At 37.1% G+C, this 22069-nt stretch overlaps 1 protein-coding gene across 1 annotated transcript in view; it reads left to right on the forward strand.

Annotated features, from left to right (window-relative positions):
- The window catches only part of LOC133518001 (mucin-2), a 60067-nt gene extending 38796 nt beyond the window's left edge, over positions 1-21271 (forward strand). Inside the window, exons 3-6 of the mRNA XM_061851538.1 lie at positions 8284-8398; positions 17428-17585; positions 18045-18193; positions 18325-21271. Of these exons, the coding sequence (XP_061707522.1) occupies positions 8284-8398; positions 17428-17585; positions 18045-18193; positions 18325-20145 (2243 nt within the window). The 3' untranslated portion in view covers positions 20146-21271. The remainder of the gene's footprint in view (positions 1-8283; positions 8399-17427; positions 17586-18044; positions 18194-18324) is intronic.
- The last annotated feature ends 798 nt before the right edge of the window (positions 21272-22069 follow it).

The raw sequence follows: 22069 nt of genomic DNA on the forward strand, positions 1-22069 counted from the left end.
TTTGTGCACAAGCCTCAAGTAAAAAAGAACCATTCTGTAGGTATTGGTAACCAATAACTAATTGTCATATCAATAGTACCTAAATTTCGTTGAGTGAACGTTGCGAAATGAGCATCATGTCACATTACAAAATGACAGCATGCGGCGACACTAAGCACTGGGTGTACACACTAAAAGCCGATATACTTCGATTTGGCGAAAACCGCTTTCCCAATGACTAAATAAATACGTCAAACAATGAAACCACAGAGCACTATTGAGCTGTCAAAGCGTTCTTTGTCACTCGACCGAAGTATTTATCGAATGTTCGGATTGTGCGTCTGTTTTCGTTGCTACGGAAGAAGACCATACACCTATGACCTCACACTTTATATTGATCTGAGGCGAGCAAAAGAGATATTCGCTTAAACGTTATATGAAAATTTCGTGAGTGCGAAAGAGACGTAGCATAAGCATTTGCGTCACCAATTTTGAGCTTAAAATTATTAATCCATTAAACCGCATGAATCTAAGGTTTGTAAGTTTGAAACTCGAAAAGCAGCAATCAAGTTACGTTCTGTTTTCTCATCGCGTTTTGGATTTTTAAATATATGCGTGTGTATTTTTCATTACCTCGGAAGAAGATGTACGTACCGACTGTATCAGTAACTGAATACGTCTAAATAAATCAGGATGGTTTGAGTTAAAGTTAATTAATGATGCTGGATCCCGGAGGCGTCTGTTTAACAGCTAATTCGGCCGGAAAAGCGCCTCCGACGACCTGCCTTCATGGAGGCGCATTCCGATTTAAAAATATCCTGTTTTACTTTCGATAAGATATTAGCTTAAACTAAATGCATTTCACTCGCACCAATATATCAGTACGAGCAAGAATTACTCAGATTAATCAAAGATAAATAATTACAAATCAAAATCATATTTTTTCGGAAATTTGGATCGTTGTGAACACCCGATTTCTTACTAACTACTTAATTAGACATGTCTTGCATGTTTGAAGTTTTCAAAGAAAAGCCCGTTTGCATATTTAAAGAAAGAAAAAACGCATGAGATTTATCGAAATTTCGAGTAGGCTAATACTTGGAATACTTCCCACATCCTCCTATGTTGCCAATACTATCTGCAATAAAGTTGTACCTTTTTTAAAAATGTGATATTTATAGAAAAACCAGGCAAGTGTATTTTCTATTACATAAGTGTCATAAAAGCGTACGCTTACAACTTGAATGGCAGTTTAACATCCCTAGTATTACCTACATGAATTATCTGGGTAATGGATTAGGCCAAGGGTAATGGATATCATTTTTGGCGACTAGGATAATACACAAGTACAGCGATAATGTAGCGATTGTCATTTAATATTTAACATAATCCTAACTAAAATGCACTAATGGAAAACCCCTAAACGGCTCACTGTTTTTGTATCGTATTCTTTCTTCCTTTGCAGAATTCAATAAGTAGTTAAAAAAAAAGTATTATATTCTATTTAGCTTGTGTCGTAACCGAGCTCTTGAGTGCACTGAAGCCGTCGATCAGCGGGTTATCTCAGAGCGGTACATCGATTTACTTACTGAATAGCTCCGACGCTTGCGGTGCGCGCTCGTCTTACGATTAATTTGAAGCCTATTCATCGCAGACTACCTAGCTTCAGAATTGTCAGTGTATTATTACATGCCTAGCTGTTAGGTCTTAGCTACTCTCTCTTGACGTGCATGACACTCATGTAAATAGGTATGTTCCAAAACCTGAGTAATTTCACAAATCGATTGAATGCGATTGACACATTATCACGTTTGGCTATCAGCCAGTAAGTTCTGGCTCCACAAGCTGTTGTTTGCATGGCAACAGTGAAATATTACCTGCATGTTTTCGATGCTGACGACTTTATTAGTAATTTATGTTCAGCGATAGGATCAATTCGAACATAAACATGCAAATAAACACGCAAACTACCTATTACTTGTAAAAGGTGTTGTAGTAGATATTTGTGATATCATCATTTCAATGATATATACCATAAATATCAGTATGAATTGTTTATGTATGTAGTATATCCATAAAAAAAATATTTTGAATGAAACTAATATAAAAAGCCTAAGTTTCCCATAAGCCTAAATGCGCACTTAAGAGTCCGCAGCAAATTCGGCCGAATTTCACCTTCCCATACAAACGGAGTTTCGTTCTAATTTTAAAACTACGTGTTGGATTCTAATGAAACTTACACACACATACAATCACATAAGGTATATCTTTGTCTGTAACTAGTTTATATAACTCCAGCTATATAAACTAGTTACAGACATAGATATACCTTATTTGATAACAAAATAGAGCTCAAACAAGTTTTGGATGAAAAACTTAAAGCCGCTTTTTTAAAACTATGGTATCGAAGCTACATTAACTAATTACCTTATCCTATTGTAAGTTTCAGAGCTAATCTAGTTAGTCATTTTAAAATGAGATCGTAACTACGTTTGTAGCGAGAACCGAGCTTGCTGCGGACTCTTAAGAATTAATCATGAACATAGAAATACTTGCAGATTACTAATTTATAAAGGTGTAAACATTAAGACAAGTGAAGTATGTAATAATGCCTGACTTATCATAATGTTAAAAGTGTATGTTGAGTAAATTTAACAGTGTTTTACTAGTAAAAATATTAAAATAGTATTGCTTTCCATAATATTCCTAGAAAAAGAAAAATGTCTCCTGTATTTCTTTTTATTTCATAGGTAAACACTTTACTTTATATTTCCACTTAACCTGCCATCGTAAATTCTCTTTACATGGCTCGCTGCAAAATCCATTACCACCACAAAAGTGCTCACGAACTAAATTCCCAATATGCATAAATATTGATACAAAAATTGACGTAACGGCAATATCGCAGAATAAATATTGCCACGCGCTAGAGAGATAGGTACTTAAGCTCAAACGCTGTTGCCGGGCGCCTAGGGCTAAATTGCGCCTGCCTTTGAGCTACGACGTTAGGTACATAAATGAATGTATTTAAATATTGCATTTTATAATTATTCATTAAAAGTATATAGTTTCATTGCCCTAGTTTCCGTCCAGCTCTAGTTTACACTTGATGAAATTTGAATATAAACATATCTTGCCGGCCAAATTTGGACTTATTGAAATCAAACAAAAGATCTATCCACATACGATTATACGTCGCAAGTTGCGAATTAAAAATTAAATATATTATTCGCTACTCCGTCAAATGGACGAAAACTAGAGCTTAGATGGAAACCAGCGCAAGGACCCTAATCACACATGCAAAAAGGAAACAAAATTATCGTCAAACTAACTATTTTGAACAATACGGGGGTTGAGTATTAATATATATTTTTTATACACATATTAATGCTACTTATCTTATAAGTAATTAGTTTTAAATACTCAGGTAGATAAATACCTAAAGAACCGCATATTATAAATATAAATGCGTTTGGTAAGAACTTGACCAGTTAAGAGAGGCTCTAGAACCTGGCCGCGTAGCCAACGTGCATATCGTTCACGCTCCGTGGCGAACGAAACGCAACTGTCACAGTCGCACTAATATGGAAGAGTAATAGAGAGAGATAGCTACGATACGCTACGGAGCGTGAACGATTGCAACGTTGGCTACGCGGCCTGTTTTGCTGCTTTAAAGTGTTGCGCCCTATCAGGGTCCACGTACTGTACACCTATCATTAAGTGTGTTTCGTACTTGGTTATAAATAAATAAATAGGAACTGAAAATTGTGAAATATAACTTGCAGCTTTGTGAAATGAGCTCTACGTTATTGTCAATTTCTTTTCAATATGATTTTTGCCTTGCTTGAATGGGATTGAACTGAATGGGAAACAGTTTTCAGTAGACGGAAGTTTCCAGGAATCACAAAACGGCCCAATTCGAACAATACTTTTATTCATTCATTCTTTTAAAATTATGGCTTCAGTCCAGTGGTATTTCGCCAGTATCAAGGTATTAGAAGCTACGACTAAAATTGTACGGTCAGTAAGTAAGTGCAAGACAGTGTACGGTGATTTTATTAGCTCTTGTAAAGCGACAGCTGGACTTTACAAGTAGCACGTGGACAACCGGCCGTTGACTTTAACTACTTTTTGACTTTTTACTACTTGACTTTTGACTGTTGACTAAATAATAAATAAATAAATATTATAGGACATTATAACACAAATTGACTAAGTCCCACAGTAAGCCCAATAAGGCTTGTGTTGAGGGTACTTAGACAACGATATATATATAATATAAATATGTATAAATACTTAAATACATAGAAAACACCCATGACTCAGGAACAAGTATGCATGCTAATCACACGAATAAATGCCCTTACCAGGATTTGAACCCGGGACCATCGGCTTCATAGGCAGGGTTACTACCCACTAGGCCAGACCGGTCGTCAAAATGATGATTAATTGCGTTTCAAGATTAATTCTCCATTCATTGCATACTATCACATTAGTTTACTGTATAGTGAGCTATCGATACTACACTTTAAATAATATTAATGGGCAAAAAATGGGCGAAGGAATTAATCACGAGGCTAACTATTAAGATGGCGTACGACCCGCAAGCCCCGAACAATACTTATAAGAAGTCATAGCGATACGATACCGATCTATCAGAGTCAAAAGTGACATTTATTCAACCAAAAATTTCACTTTTGACACCGACAGATCGGTATCGTATCGCTGTGACATCTTATAAGCATTGTTCGAATTGGGCCGTAAGTTGTAGCTGCAGAAGCATTATGAAAATATTTGTCCGTTTTGTCAGAGATGCTCAACATTCGCTACGTCTTGCAATGGAAATACAATTTCTAGGTCAGCACGCTCTAGAGCGCAGCTGCACTCCACTAAAGTAGACTTTTGTTTATATTTCTTTCACAATCCTTCGCTTATTATAAAAAGAGACAGAGGAATTCTTTTAATCTGATTAAAAACGAAAATTAACAATATAGTATTTCTGATGCGTGCCAGATAAGCAAGCAATTAATATCGTAAGTAGCGTGTGTTGGGACAGTTAAATGGCATCGCAAATATTGACTCGGCGGTCCCGGAGCCGCGCCGCGGGATGCCTGGCGCTCCGCCAACGCCACTTGTGTATAACTACGCGCCGCGCCGTGTCGACGGAGAAAACATCAAAACGTTCTGAAACTCCTAACATTTGTGTAATACAAAACTTTTTCCGACGCCTGAGTTTTACTAATGGTGTTAAAGTTAACGCTGAAGTGTTAAATTCCCCTAAGTAGCTTGCCGTGAAATTACAGGTCTAACATATTCAATGTATGTTAAGTACAATATATAAATATCTAAATAAAAATTCAGGAGAATTTTGATTAAGTGTGCCGCATCTCGCTTGGATGAAAAATTACTTTCAAATAAAAAAAGCGGTTTCGCGTCGGATAATACCACAATGTGTTATTACAGTCCAAGTTAATCTCTTTTGTTATGATTTCTGAAAGGATTAAGGGGATTATACTTCTTTCCTCTCATCCAGCCGGTTCAATAACGGCTCAATGGCTTCATTTCCGCGGTGGAACACCAATAAGATTAAGATAAAGAGAGGTATGGGCATTGTGAATGTCATCTCGCTTTGTGTGGTAGGGCACAGCCAGTGGATATCATTCCAGATCTAGAGCAGAGCCCAACTGGGGAAGTACCTTACAGAAAATCGCAGCCAAATAACACTAGACCCTACTCAAAGTGTTGTGTTCCTGCCGGTGAGTAAGGTTGCCAGAGCTCAACGAGGGCGGGAATGCTAGGGTCGGCAACGCGCATGTGACTCCTCTGGAGTTGCAGGCGTACATAGGCTACGGAGACTGCTTACCATCAGGCGGGCCGTATGCTTGTTTGCCACCGACGTAGTATAAAAAAAAAACAACACCCCAATAGGTTTGACATTATCTAATATTTGTAGGTGTTAGATAATTAATTGAGCTCAACAAATTTGAACGGGAACATTTACTTTTAAGGGTAATTTAGTAGGTTTCACGACGGCAATATCTCGTTTATTTCCTTACACGTAACTCGATAGAACAATAATTTTATGTCGAAGCTCTCACTCGTGCGTGTGTACGTAATTAGTACTGAAAAGCTAACATGTTGAAGGTTTCCATCAGTTTAACCGAAGAAGGATTTTGCGTAGGAAGTACTAACGTATGTCCACATCCGGTATCGCTTTGAGGGCGCGTCGTGCACCCGAATTAATGACTTCAATTTGAATACGAGTACAGACTACTGCCGTCTTGACGCCTCTTGGCGGTGGTTAATGCAAATTTCCGTCTCGTGGCGGGAAATCTCTCGAGCCATCTCTAGTGTTGGGGTTAGGTGACGCAAGAGTAGTCTTTTTCTTCTTCTCGTGTAGATGGTTTCGTGATTCATATTAAGCGAGACTAGAAGGTAGCGATGCTTAACGCCCTGTCTGTCGCATCCCGTAGATCTTGCTCGGAACAGGTGTGCGGGTTCGCTGGGCAGGACAGCATGAGCATCATGGTTTGGAAAGCCGTGCCACATGTACATAGAGCATCTGAGCCGCTTAGACTGCCCCACCTTATCAGGGACCGCAGTTTATTTAAAGCTTTCCAGCTTGGCCACGGCTGTTTATGCCTTGCCGGGAGCTTTTCAGCGTTAGCAAGAGTAGTGTTAATCAGGCATTCTGTACCTGGAAGCTGTCAGCGTGACGCATTGCGCATACCTACTCCAAACATATTATGAAACAGGAATAAATCTAAACTAAAATTACGCATTAAGGTACATTAATTATTCACCGAATAGTAATCGAATCTCTTTACATTTAAGATTTCTGGTAAATAAAATAGTAATTTAAACATTCGACGTGACAATGTAAATTCTGTGTTTATATAATCGAGAAATAGTTGAAAGAATATCCAACAATATTTCTTCTGTCGCCGTTAGCTTCACGATAACAGCCGCGTGATAAGTGGATCTAACAGCGTCCAAGTGCAATTCGTTTTAAATGCACGAATTACAGAAAAGTATTGCACTGTAAAATAGTTTTAGTTTTCTTGTTTTTCTTGAAATAGTTTCAATTCCATTTCCATTTCAATTGTTTCAAAGATTTTTTTTAGAACGTAATCATGAGAGAATTTTAGTTGGATGTTAATTCGTTTGTCATGGTATTCCCTATATGATATTAGGATAGGTACTTTTTAATGGATTAAATATAATTTACGTAGCTATAATTAACGACTTGCCTCGCAAGTATCTGTCAAACTTACATCCCTAGCCGTAATTATAGTTTCCAAAGAAACCCTAACATGATTCCCAAGGCATAAATTTTATGATATCATGCAAAGGCGACCTCGTAAACTCACAATTATTGTTCACAAACAAATTTAGGGACTTTGCGAAACATATAATGAAAGAGATAGATTAAACTAAAATTGGGCATAAATCTGGTTAAGATCACCATGTATGTAATTATAATGGGGGTATAATAACCACCGTAAACGACTCAAGTCGCTATTATGGATATTATAGTGATTCGTGATGCTAAACTAAGTATTTGAATATACTCGTAAGCAATTTGATGCTTCAATTACCGTACCTATTTTTGTTGATGTGGGGAGACGGACAAATACGGGTAAAGGGGTAAAATCCAACACAGTCGGGGTTATGATTACTGCATGTTTTAAATTAGCCTGTTTCTCTCGGAGAGATTGCACAAGCGTTATATACGCTCAAACCAGTTTCCTCTTTGGTTCTTTTCATATTAGAATATTTTTCTTAATTATGACATTTGCATCTATAGCTATGACATTTGCATCTATTGCACCTATAGCTAAAGCACGTTATCACGTTAGAAATGATTCTGCTAGATTCAGACAGACAAAGAAGCACAGACGTGCAAGTGTTCATTTAAACGTCAAAATTCTAGAAATTGTAACGTTTAAATACCACTTGCACGTCTGTGCTATATAAATGGCTGCAGAGTTATCTTGGTCTAACTCAATTAAGTGCTAGTTTCCTCTTCCTCTTTTCCATGGTATCGGCTTATTACATAACGTTTGAAATTTCAAAGTAGTAAATTATTAAAACCTGATACTAGACATGGATGTATTTACTTACATAATTGTTCTTGCCAAGTTTTCAGTTACGAGTATTTCATGTCGTTTTAATGAGAGCGTAACTTTGACCATATGTAACGCTTAATTTACGTAGGTAGGTATCTAAATAAACACAACCGTATATGTATGTAGTTAGTTCTGTATGTAAATATGGCGCGATGAATCAACCTATTTGTTACAGTGGATACAACAGCGCAGTACGACGCTGTGCGGGCTTATCTCAAGGAGCTGGACATCTCCAGCGCCGTCTGGGTCGGCCTTATTCGCAGTAATCCCGATGGAGACTTCACTTGGACGTAAGTTAACTTTTCGTTGTTCACTTTTCGTACTGGAGAAACTTTTGAGGGGCTATATTTTCTAACTTATGAATTATATGATTTCACTTACATTGAGGTTGCGCAGAAGTGTTTTGCGTTTATAGATTAGGCCAGGGGTCGTCAAGCCGCGGCTCGCTGTGGCTCTTTGAACGTACAATTGCGACTCTTCACGTCGTCGCTCAAAAGATTAACATTTGAGTGATTTTAGACAAATTGTGACTGGCTCTTCTTTTTGGCAAAAGTTTGACGATCCCTGAACTAGAAGAAATGAAAACTAGTACCAGGAGCAGATCCTAGAATAGCTTAAATTAAGTCGATTCCGGCATTTATATGCAAACAATTTGATAAAAGGTTTTAAATAATATTTCTTCAATTACAATCCTCTCTAGCCATGATGCTGTTTCAAAGCAAGTAGATCCAAAATTAAGCATAGGTTTCAGTCAAATCTCACTTAAACTTTACTATAAAACTTTAGTATGGAATAGGTTCAGAGGACTGATTTTCGACTGACTGGACTGAAGTATACTTTCTGAAATAATCAAGTTTATATACAAGGTGCCCGCGAGGAAACGGAAAAAAATTTACCACGTGTTCCTGAGGTCATAAGAAGGAAAAAAATCTTATACAAATTGAAGTCCATTCCGGCATTTTTTTTTTTTACTTAATGTATGTTTTTAAACATAATGAGTACATGTTTTTGGAAAATGTATGGATTAATATGAATTGTTACATTTTTTTTTCATAAAATCTATTCAAAGGGTTCATTGTCAATTTAATATCTGTCAATAAGACAGTCGAGACTAATTCACATAGTGGCGGCTTCGCCATCATAAAGGGTTTATGCACTGAAACACAATAAAAAAAACAGTTTTTTTAAATTGGTATTAACTCTGAAACTAAACGAATAAAAAAAAGTTTATATGACATTTTTGTCTCTAAATACGATCCGGAATAGACAGTTAAAATCTTTCCGTTTCCTCGCGGGCACCGTATATAGACAGTTAGTAGGTATCACCAGTTATTAATTAGTATTATGATTATTTTAATTCATTTGCTTATGATAACGTAATTTAGAGAGATACAAAATAGAAATACAAAATTCTTTATTCACTAAAAACACGTAAATTATAATCAAAGGGATGGAGCCTCCCTGCAAGCAAAATAAATTGGTGTTGGGAGACACCGCTCTTCCTTTGGTAACTTGAGGTAATTATGAGATATTGTGTGTGTGTGTTTGTGTGTGTGTGTACGCGCGCGTGTGTGCGTGCGTGCATGTGCATGAGCGTGGGCTTGTGCGTGTGCGTGTGCGTGTGCGTGTGCGTGTGCGTGCGTGCGTGCCTGCGTGCGTGCGTGCGTGCGTGCGTGTGTGTGTGTGTGTGTGTGTGTATGAGAGTGAGTGCGTGTGTTTGTTTTTTATTTATTTTATTTTATTGGTATTCAGGATAACAACAGCCGTAAATATAACTAAACATATAAATGCTTACATAAAAGAAGGCCAATGACAGTCATCCATTAAATTGCAATACATAACAAAGTAAAATAACAAAAAAATTAAAAAATGTACAATATACACACAAATGCTCGAAACCTTAAAAAACCTTAATTTACTTTTGGCAAAAGACCATAAAATTTGCATTAGTAACATCCAAATAAATACCTGAACATAGTATTTGAACTGAATGTTTATTAATGGTAGAATTAGGTAGTAAGAAATAAAAATTTCAACATTTAGAAAGAAACTCCTTTAAAAAAAAAAAAAAAAAAAACCTCTAACAAGTTGCATTGCATTTTCCTAGTACCCATCAACACATAGCTTGAAGAAGTTATGATATGCCTTCTTAGATATTATTATTGTAAGATTTGTACTTGTTTTCTTATTTTACGAACGAATTAGAACAAGTGGCAAAAATAATACAAAACGGATTTTATATTAATTTTCGTTATCTCTGAGCAAAACGGAATATATGTCTTTTTTAAATGTATACTTAGACCCTACAAAAGGATCGGCAGAGCAGAATTCGGTGTTATACAAGTGTGGGATCCGTGATAAGACGGCGTTAGAACCATAGTTAGTGGAGTGGAAGGGAACATGAAACAGAGTTGTGTGTCGAGTTCGACGTCTTGGAACTCGAAACGATAAGCCAGATAACAGTTCAGGGCAGTCTAACCCATTTCTAATTATATCGAAAAGTAGGCTCATGTCAGCCACTTTGCGCCTATCCTCGAGTGAATGGAGATTATATTCCCGACAGTTACCTTTGTACCCAGCAGATGTTTTCTTGAATTTATAATTTAAATGAGCAACAAATTTTTTTTGAATTTTTTCGATGCGGTCTTTATAAACAGCATAACAAACTGACCAGATAGGTGATGCATATTCAAGGATGGATCTCACATATGCGTAATATACGACTTTTAGACATGACAAGCTTTGGAAAGGTTTACAAGTCCTCATGACGAAGCCTAAACTGCGATATGATCTGTTTACAATGGAGTCTACATGATTTCTCATAGTCATTTTGGAATCTAGAATTACTCCCAAGTCACGCACAACATCAACTCTGTTCACCGCTACGCCATTGAAATGGTATGAGTAATTGATTGGCTTAAGGCTGCGAGTAAAACTTATACACTGACACTTAGTAACACTAAGTGTTATCTTATTACGGGAGTAATACTCGACTAGGTTATTAAGATCATTCTGCAGGAGTTCGCAGTCTGCTAAAGATTTTACACGCATGAAAACTTTTTTATCATCTGCATATAACAGATGGCGTGCGGTGACAAAACACGTATTTATATCGTATATGTAAGCATTATAAAAGAGAGGACCGAGATGGGAGCCTTGGGGCACGCCAGAGGGGATATCGATGTAATCTGACCTGAAGCCGCCAAGAACTACAGCTTGGGAACGATTAGTAAGGTAAGATTTGACCCATCTGAGTAAGTCTCCATGAATTCCTAGTGCTTCAAGCTTCATGAGAAGTATGGCGTGGTTGACACGATCAAACGCTTTTTCAAAGTCGGTATATATCACGTCAACCTGACCGCCACCCTCCATTTCTGTTAAAACATGATTTGTGAAGCAAGCTAGGTTCGAAACTGTGGAACGTGCCTTTAAAAAACCGTGCTGTTTATCCGAGATCCCAGAAGACACAAGGGGATAAATATGTTTAAGAATTATAGATTCAAAAAGCTTTCCTATGGTATTGAGTATGGAAATAGGTCGGTAGTTCTCAATATTGGATTTTGAATTTTTTTTATATATAGGAATGATGTGGGCCTTTTTCCAAATGGAGGGGAAAATACAGCTTTTTAATGATTGTTGAAAGAGAATGGTTAGTGGGTATGCAAGGCTTTCAGCACAAGAGGATAAAAAGATAGGTGGAACGCCGTCACAACCTGGTCCCTTAGTTTTATCTAGGCGCTTTAAAAATCTTAGCACGATTTCGCAAGTTACATCGATACCGGACAGTGCATCGCGCTGATTGATATTCATAGAACTATTATTAGGGTTATAAGAGTAGTTTGTAGTGTCAAATACGCTCTCAAAAAATGTATTAAATGCATTACAGATATCCACGCCATTGTTGTAGTGATTACTACCTAAATTGAAACAGTTAGGGTAATTAGAGCCTCCCCGTTTAGATTTTACGTATTTCCAAAAGAATTTAGGGGAGCGTTTGATGTATGATTCGGTGTTGTTACTAAAACGCTGAAAGCATTCACTCTGTACACGTTTCTGCCTAGCTCTAAGCATAGAAAATTCGTCATAATCGCGTGGGTTTAAAAACTGCTTCCATCTTGCATGAACTTTGCTCTTTTCTTTTATTATCTTTATGAGTGCGGAACTGTACCAAATAGGGTATGAGACATTTTTTGGGTATGATATGGGTACAAATTTAACAAAACATTCATTTAGCGTGTTATAAAAAATGTCAACAGCTTTGTTTACGTCGCTTGTGTTTAAAATTGTATTCCAGTCTATACTACGTATATATGCATTTATTTTAATATAATCGCATTTAAAAAAGTTAAAGCGAGGTATCGTATTATGATTTAAAGGTATTATAAACAAATCTAAGATATCAATTAAGAGAGGTGGGTGAAAAACATCTAACTTAGAAATTGGTTGACATTGGGTCACGAGCATAGGCAAGTTACTGAAACACAGATCTAAAATATTGCCACATGAGTTCGTAATAAAATTGTATTGAGTTAAGCCTAAATAATGCATGTCTTCAACGAAAGATAAAGCCGCGCTTTGATAATCCGACCTACCCTGATTTAACAATGAGAAACCTACATTACGACTCCATGTTATACAAGGTATATTAAAGTCTCCTAATAATAGATAGGTACATGAGGGAAACGATTCGATCATACGCGTCATATTAGTTTTTATGTCGTCTAAGTTTATTGGCAAATTTTCCTCAACAGGTGGTAAATATGCTAATGCAGCAATTAAATCGGTTGGGGCGCCGAGAGCTCGGCCCGGTATACTTACGCACAGCGATTCGATTCCCGCGCAAGACCACTCACGGTACACCGCGGCACAAAGATTGCGACGGGCACACACCATAACCCCGCCGCCCGTACACTTATTAGTTAGGAGAAGATTCCTATCGCACCGGAATACATCGTATCGGAAATCACAGAGTTCTGAGTCCAAAATGTCACTCTGTAACCAAGTCTCAGTTAAAAATATTATATCATAATCATTATGAAGTATATTATTGTATATATCTAAACACTTTGTCCGAAGACCACGGACATTTTGGTAATAAATATTTAGCTTAGTGTTTACGTTAGAATATAGCGTGTTATTCACTGTAGAAAAACAAAATAAAGATCAAAATTAGTCTTAAAATCTCGATATGTTTGTAAGATAATTTCGATACGATGTTTATAATTATGTTCGATAAAGAAATATGCGGTATAAATATTTAATAGAGAAAAATGTTTAGCAATAGTAGGTAAAAGGTTTGTTGTTATATGTAATATTGGGGATAAAAATATTAATTGTTGTTCATTACGCTCAGTTAAGTGTTCATATGTTAATTTTCCCTCATAGTGAAGTAATATAAGTTTTATGTTTAACGAATTAAGGGCGTTAATGAGTTGGATCGAATAAGCAATATGGAATAAATAAAGAAATGAGCGATAAGGAAACATAGTAGTAAATATACCTATTAAACAACAGATGTTTGTGTGATGGGTACTAGGGGCATGCAGTAGCGACGACGGTGGCGTATATTTAACAAAACAGACGGAGTTAGGTAATTTAGGTATTGAGACCATTAATATTTGTATAATTTGAGGCTTATTTTGCGGTTTCTGACTTTTTGAGGTACATAAAATAGTACTTAGTTTATTTCCATAAGATACGTAATTTTCTATAAATTTGAACAGGTTATAAATATGATATGAATTAATTACATGATTTTGATAAGCACGAAGAGCAGCAAAAATAAACAACGCTAAGACTAATTGCACTAAAATTAAAGCACTTAAAATAATATTATATAATAGAAGTCACTTAATTTTTTTAATGTCGTTCGCATCTTTTACGTTGATAATAGGAGATTTGTCAGATTTTCTTGCGAATATTTTACAGTTGCGTACCCACACATACTTATAGCTTGCTGCATCTGCCGCGTCCTTTGTTTCCTTGCGTAGTTGCTTGTAGAATGGAATCAGATGTTCGTTTACATATATTTTGACTGGTTCACCTGGCATGCCAATATCCGTAGTGGTAATACCTTTGCGCCTTCGTATACCGGATAAAATGCTGTCCTTGATAAGTTGCGAGTTCAATTGAACGACGATGTTACGTGGCCTGCCAGCTACCTCCACCCGTGGTTGTACGCGGTTCACATGCAGAATATTTGCTGTGGTTATCTCCACACCAGCTGTATTAGCGATCTTTGAGACAGTGATAGAAAGGTTTTCAGCTTTGTTTTCCGGGATCCCCGAGATTTCTAGGTTATGTAGGCGGTCGCGTTGCTGTAGTGAGTGATGTTCTAATTGCAGGTTATTATAAGATTGTTTTAACGTGGAGACATCCTGTTCTAACGATTCGATCCTCTTAACACTGAGTTCCATTGTGGCGACACGTGTACACAGATCATCCTGCCGGCCGGACTGAAAGCTGAGAGAATCCTTGACCTCCGCAATATCGACCTTGAATTGGTTGTGTTCGATAACCAGGTTTTCAGTCGTCGCCCGCATGCTAGAGAGCTGGTCCTTGATATCAGATACATCCGACTTCATACCCGTGATATCTGACTTTTGGGATTTGCAAATATCCATCAGGTCTTTCATATCCTTGCGAAATTCCAAGATGTCATTTTTGAGGTCACTTTCAAAGTCTGGCTGTTTGCGTTTTCGAATTGTGATTTGAGAATCGCTGTGGTGGGTATCCTTTAATTTGTTTAAATCTGGCTGCGAGCCTGTGATACGTGCCAGATTACCTGCACTGGGTTTATCCGTGTTGAGATTGGGATTATCGACCATGTTCACGGGCACGAAATTCGCTAATTGCTTGAAGTCAAAGTGGTTCGAGGTGATTAACGCTGCCACAGTAGATAAGATGCACGCACAATAAAGACGTAAGTGTATCACTGGTGATTTATAGAATGTTCTTTACACTCATAGATATACGATCTATTTACCGGCGGAACAGAAATAATAAAATTTATTTATTTCACGAGCGATTTGTGGAAGTATGCGACGCGTCTGTTGTGAGAGACGGCCGCGCGCGGAAAAAAAGGATTTGTGAAGGATTATCGAATTACATTCTCTGTCTCATCGTACGTTTTTGTTTTAAGCCAGTTTATGAGCTTTTTACACTCATGATTTGGTTTTGTGTGAATGTTTAATACTTTATTTAGTTTATTGTATCCGTTACATTTGTTATCCCAGCCGGGGGCGCTGCTAGTTTGAGGATTTGTCAGAGTATTATAGACTTCACCTAGTGTGGTGGGTAATAATACAAATGAGTTAGATTGTGTAGGGAGGCGATTGAGGTACAGGATCAGATCAGATCGTCTTGAGGGTTTGCGTCAATTTGTTGGGCTAGCTCTTTTCCAATATTAGCAAAGTATTTATTTATGTAGTTGGCTGATTCAGTAGGAGTGTTTTAAACATTTGATAGCTCTACGGTAACTTTATTCTTGTTATAGTATATGTTAGGTTTTTTATATTTTTCCAGAGTAGTTTATTATCATTTACAGATTTAATCAGGAGTTCTCTTTCATAGTTTCTTTTAATTTTTTTATAAGATTATTACAATAGTTTCGGTAGCGAGAGTATGTTTTTTTGATAATTTTGTCATCAGGGTTACTCCGTAACTTTTTTTGCAAATTGTTACGGTTTCGTATACAGCGCAATATCCCGGGAGATATCCATGCTTTTATAATGCGCTTCGTACTAGGTATCGTAGTAGTTGTAGTATTTTCTTTTATAGATTCGCTTAACATGTCAATCAAACGGTCTGTTACAGTGTTGGGGTCCTTACAAAACATAAGTTGAGATATATTTTTTCCTTGAAGATATTTTAAAGCATTTGTAAAGTTTATTTTGGTTTTTGTTTTACAGGCAGGTGACGATTTCTTAACTTTAGATAGTGAGAGAAGTGTAGTAAAGTGGTCTGTTATGGTGGTTTTTAAGATAGCAATAGTGGAGGAGTATTTAATTTTATTTACCTTAAGCATAATATGGTCTAGGCAGTTTTTTTCTCTCGTGGGCTGAGTATGCCCGGCTAGTAATCCAAAGATCGATACGGTATTTAGATAGTTGGTCCTGATTTTGAACTCATGACAAGGTTCAAGCATTTTTGGTTTTATGTTGATGCTAATATCACCTGAAATTATAATACTATTTCCGTTATTAACAGTTTCTAAGTGTGTGTTTTAATGAGTCTATATAGCGGGAGATCGATATATACATAATACCTTATTATGTATTACGTCCAGCTGAAGACATCATGTATCTCTTTCACTCTATGTTTTAGGGTATTTTTAATATAAACAATGATTCCATCATTTTGATTTAACTGACAGGTAGTGAAATATGAGTCGTAGTCAATAAGCTGAGTACTGATAAATTGTGACTTGAATAATGTTCCTGTCTCATAAACATTGCATATTAACAATTATCTATGTTATGAAAGACGTGCATAACAAAGCAATGAGGATTCACGAAAAATAGATAAGTTACATATATTATTTATGAAATACTAAATTTTTATGAAGCATTTATCTAACATAATCTAAGTAAGCCGCGCTTAACCATATTCTCCGCCGGTCTCTTGCCAGCGTGAACGTGCCAGCTCTTCTTGAGCCAGCTGGTATTGTAAGAGACGATGGTAAGAGACCGGACGGAATGTCACTAATTCCGTGGAAGATGTGACGGGTGCTGGTGTGGGACGCCACATGTGTAGACACCCTAGCCCCGTCTCATCTCCACGGCACAACTGCAAAAACCGGCGCGGCGGCAGAGGCGGCCGAAAAATTAAAAAAAGATCAAATATAGGGGTCTCGGCCCCGAATACGATTTCGTACCTTTTGGCGTCGAGACCCTTGGCCCGTGGGGTCCGAATGCATCTACACTGTTCAAGGAATTATCCAAAAAAATAGCAGACGCTACCGGTGATCGTAGAGCTGGCAGCTTCCTCGCACAGAGCATCTACGGCACCATGCCGCAGGGGGATAGTTTTAAATTATTTATTTTAAGATTAGTTTTATTTATTTTTAGATTTAGATTTTAAGTTTTATATGTATTATGTTGTGTTTATAAATACTAAATTGATTATTTGTAAAAGTATACTTTTGAGAGAGCTGTGTTCTTATAAAATAATAACCAGGAGACTTGCATCACCACCGAAACCACTTTTTCCCTGTGTTTGCTGCCGTTTCTTTAATGTACGTACCATTAGGTTCAAATTTGCATGGACAATTAATGAATAATTTCATTATCAATATACAAAATCGAGTGTAATATGGCAGGGACTACCGCGGCTTAAGCGGAGAAGGGTACTGGAGCTCAGCCCCGGACGCTCGCTCCGCCCCGCTGTGTGCGGCCGCAGACCCGGCCGCCGACTACCGCTGGGAGGCTCGAGCCTGCGGCGGGCCTACTGTAGCCTCCTTCATATGTGAACTACCTGGTGAGTAGACTAGCTCAGCCGCAGAGAAAGATACTCTCCGTAAGGTAGTGACGGGCCACAGACTCGGTGGAGAGAGGGATACCGGTGGAAGGCCCAAACCTGCCGCGGCTATCCCTTCCCTTTTTATCTTTTTAGCCTTAACATCTGGCCTTAACATGTGGCCTTCCTGATAAGTCTTTCATAAGCCCGATAGTCGCGGATAACGTGGGCATCCGAACATATTTATCCACTTTACTTATATGTATTCCACGACTCACTTTGGGTCATCGCGCTAGCCAAGTATGTGTATTCCTAAAAATTTTTATCGACATACACTAATTTCATATTACTTATTTCTTAATCTCGCATTGCCAATATTTTAAATAAAAAATCCCCAACTTAATTTCAATATGAACAATATTGCAACTGTGGGTGTAATATCTGTTTGGTCTTAGTTAAATATAAATTATTCTTCACCAGTGCCTCAATGGGCGCTCGGCAAGGACGGTTGCATGGTGCGCGCGCTGCCGGCGCTGACTGCACTGTACCTGCCAGAAAGTGCAGCCGTGCAACTCACCGCCGACTGCGGGCTGGCCGGCGTAAAGCGAGTTCAATGTACTGGCAATGTGGTGAGTTCTTTATAAACCGTTATGATTTAAATTAACACTCGGTAAAGATGGGTGCGATTCGAAGATCATTTTTCATCAGGCTCTTGTTTAGGACAATGACAAATTTAAATCCATTTATTTCTCTTAAACAGAAACGCGAAGAGCTGCTAAAAGAGCTATCCTGTAACGAAGAAGATGAACTCTCGAGTACTCCGAGCCTGACATCAACCAGCACAATATGGCCGGCTACTGACACTACATTCACTGATCAGGAAGTAACTACAGAAGAACTATCTACGTTTGAAAATGTTGCTACCGAAGAAAAGGAGATAAGTAGTTCGCCGCCACATATTACTGAAACGTCTACTTCGTTCAGTTTACATTCAGAACCAGAAAATTCCACACCAACAAAATTGAGTTTAAACATCCAAAATTACGTTAGAATTCCTCTAGATAAAGAATTCAATCTAGAACCTATTCATAGTAATGATATTCCACAACCTGAACACCAAGAAACGATTGGTAAGGATCATCTTAAAAACATCGAGAATAACAAGAGTTATCAACATCGGCTCTTACACGATGAGATGACTCGACTAGGTAATTCAGAAACTATATTTACGCAGCCCACTGATCATTTTGTACCACCGCTTGTCATGGCAAAAGCAAGAATCAGCGATGATATGACTGTTTTATCTCTAGAAGAAAAGCATGCCCAACAAATAGCTGAACACCAGCGCCTCTATAACCATAATAAGTTAGTGGAGCATATCAGTGTCACACCATCTCCAGACACTACCCCTATTGCAACATCAAGTACTCTAGCCCCAACGAACGTTATAAAAGAACAAATATCAACAGATACACCAGTACTTATAGGCAGTGTTAAAAAAGAAACAAAATCGAATGTTCCTAAGAAATATTCAGAAAAATATGATAGTCTAAAGGCAAAAACATACAAACTACAAAAAGCTGTAAAGCTTGATACTCTTTCTACATTGCAACCACCAAGCTCAGAAAAAGAGATTGAAACAGGAATCACCAAATCACAACTAGATTTACACTCTTCTTCAGAAGAGAATCCGAGTATTGATCTCACTGTGATTATAAACGAGCAGGGTGCCGGGAATGGTCAACAAATATTTTATTCTAACCACACTAATACTTTAACAAGAAGTGAGCAAGTAACCAGTTTGACAAATTCAAGTACAAAACAACCTGCAGTAGAATCCTCAACAACAGAAATGCCTATTTTAACAACAAATCCCGTTACTCAACATAACTCACAAGAATCCTCAGCTGTTACGCTCAATCACGAAATAATTAAAATAACAATAATCAATGATAGTACGAGCACTGAAAATTCATCTCCGATTGTATTTGAAGTTTCAACTTTAGTACCACTCTTCAATCTTTCAAATTTTTTGCCTTCCTCGACAATATCTGGTAGCAATAATACTATGTCTCCAACTGTTAACAATAACTCTGTAACATCTACCACTGTCGTAGCTACAAGTAGTTCCAGCAGTACAACACAATCTTCCGTAGAAAATAATTCAGACAGACATTCTACCTCAGAGTCAACTACTACTATTCACATGGCTACCAACAGGGATAAAAATGTTTCTTCGACCGAAGTGCCAGTCACATCACCAGAAATAATAACAGAAGCCGCTACTTTAGCCACAACCACGTTATTAGTAAATGTGAATGCCACCGAAAAGGTTACCAAAGATGCTGCTACGACTACGAAAATAGAAGATTCGACACCAGCACAAACTGAGATATTTAACCACACTGATAATTTTGAAGAAGATCACGAGAACGAAGATCATGATAGAGAAATGATAGATGATTATCAATCACCGTTACTTTCTGCTGCCAACGAGCCACTGCATCGACCGCGGTCCCGGAGACCCATGCCTAACCCGAACCGGATGAAAAAATTTAATCCATTCCGCATATTAGGTTAGGTTAGTCACCAGATGATATGAGTTAGGCACCAAGGCACAAGATGTAATTCTACTGGGGGTGAATGACGACTGATGAAATATACACTCTGCATTTCATTCATATAATTAATATCCCATAACTGTCACATGAGAGTGATATGGTGTACTTAATTTAAAGAATGATATGTTAAATGTGCGAATAGTCATTGCCGTTATATGTTATATATACATATTTTAATAGGTATACACAGTATACCAAGTTTACATGCACGAATTGTTAAATATGTACTTAATTATGTGGTTTTTTCATATCTATAGATTAACTGATTCATTCCGTTCTGTTATATCAATCAATAATGAAAACTATTTAAACATCAATCCTATTATTAAAGAAAAAATTACGTTGGTTATTTTGCTAGGTGTACCTTACAGGAAATGATGATTAGGATAGGATAGTTCGTTATCTTGTATTCGTTATAAACTTCGAACAATTTTTAGTCGAAGGTATTTGTCAATTCTATTGGTTTTAAATATAGCATAGCTATCATTTTTATAATTACATATAACCATAGCGATCGGTCATAGTACTTGAATTCATTTAAAAGTACCTACGTATCACACACAATTTTGAGATTGCCAAAATACACACACACCCTTAATATTAGTATCTACCGTACATAGAACTTTAGATAGTGAGCAGGATTATTTTAATAGAAGAACTATAAAATAAGTGTAATACAATTAAGTATAGCGAGCGGTGATCATGTTCATGTTATGGTAGAACTCACAATCATATCATGTAGGTTAAGAATCTATGTGTTTGATGAAATTATTTTTATGTAAAACTTTTTGGGGTTATAGATGTGCACAAGTGAATTAATTTATGAACAAGGAGGCTGAAAGAAGGTATGAGGGGCTTGGGCGACCTTTGCGGCGGGGGCTTTATGTGGCTTAAATTACTCTATGGAGTCGAATATATTCATAGATATTTGAACTCCGAAGCTTAATTGGAGTTACGCGCCGCGAGGGCTCTTTATTTAGCAGATGATACTATACTTAACAATGAATGTTATCTTTTGTGTTCAGATCTATTTGTCATGTATGTAGTAATTTTAGACTATTAAAATTTTACAATAAATATTAAAAACCCTGCTTTTTTTATAACAACCGCATTTCCCAAATCAATTTGAAATCTACCTAACTTCGATATCAAATCCTGTATTATTTGTTCATGCTGTATATGTCAGTTGAATATTGATATTTTATAAAACAACACCGTAATTGTCAGAGGATTTCCTTTGTATTGTTAGGTGCTTGCCTAAACCAAACCCTTTCCTCACATAAAATCAAGTTAATTCGAAGGTATATTACGGGTGAATTAGATGAATTTTTTTCTGTTTCTGAAAGCGGCGCAGCGCGAGTTCATAAAGGTAGCTAGTTAAGTTCGCGGTAAGTCGCAAGTTTCGGGACACTCCGCCGCTGTCAATATTGGCAGAGCACTCACGACATCTCACTCGAGAGCTAACTTCACCTCAAGCCACCCTGTATTTAGGTACTATCGCAAATAAATTTGAAAAGCAACTACCTCTAGTGACTAGGTATACAGCATGGTATACAATATGAACATATTTTGGAAAAAGCATTCTACTTAAGTAAATAGGATTTTGTTGCCAAAAGTTGTAGCTTTGCTACCAAGAAACGCGCTATAGAACGCACATGTTGCAAATTAAAATTCTTGCAAAAAGACAAGCCCACTTTGCTATAATTTTGGTTAAGGATAACATACAAACTATGCAACTGTAACTTTTTTAGTTTATTTTTTCACTTTTAATTATAAAACAAGGTTTAACATAATAAGCTACTATTGAAAAACTCTAGGGTAATAGTTGGCGAGATCGCGAGGTCCGATCCGCGTTTGCTTAATACTATTATTACACAATTATAT

This window comes from Cydia pomonella, chromosome 5 (assembly GCF_033807575.1).
Source record: "Cydia pomonella isolate Wapato2018A chromosome 5, ilCydPomo1, whole genome shotgun sequence".
NCBI lineage: Eukaryota > Metazoa > Arthropoda > Insecta > Lepidoptera > Tortricidae > Cydia > Cydia pomonella.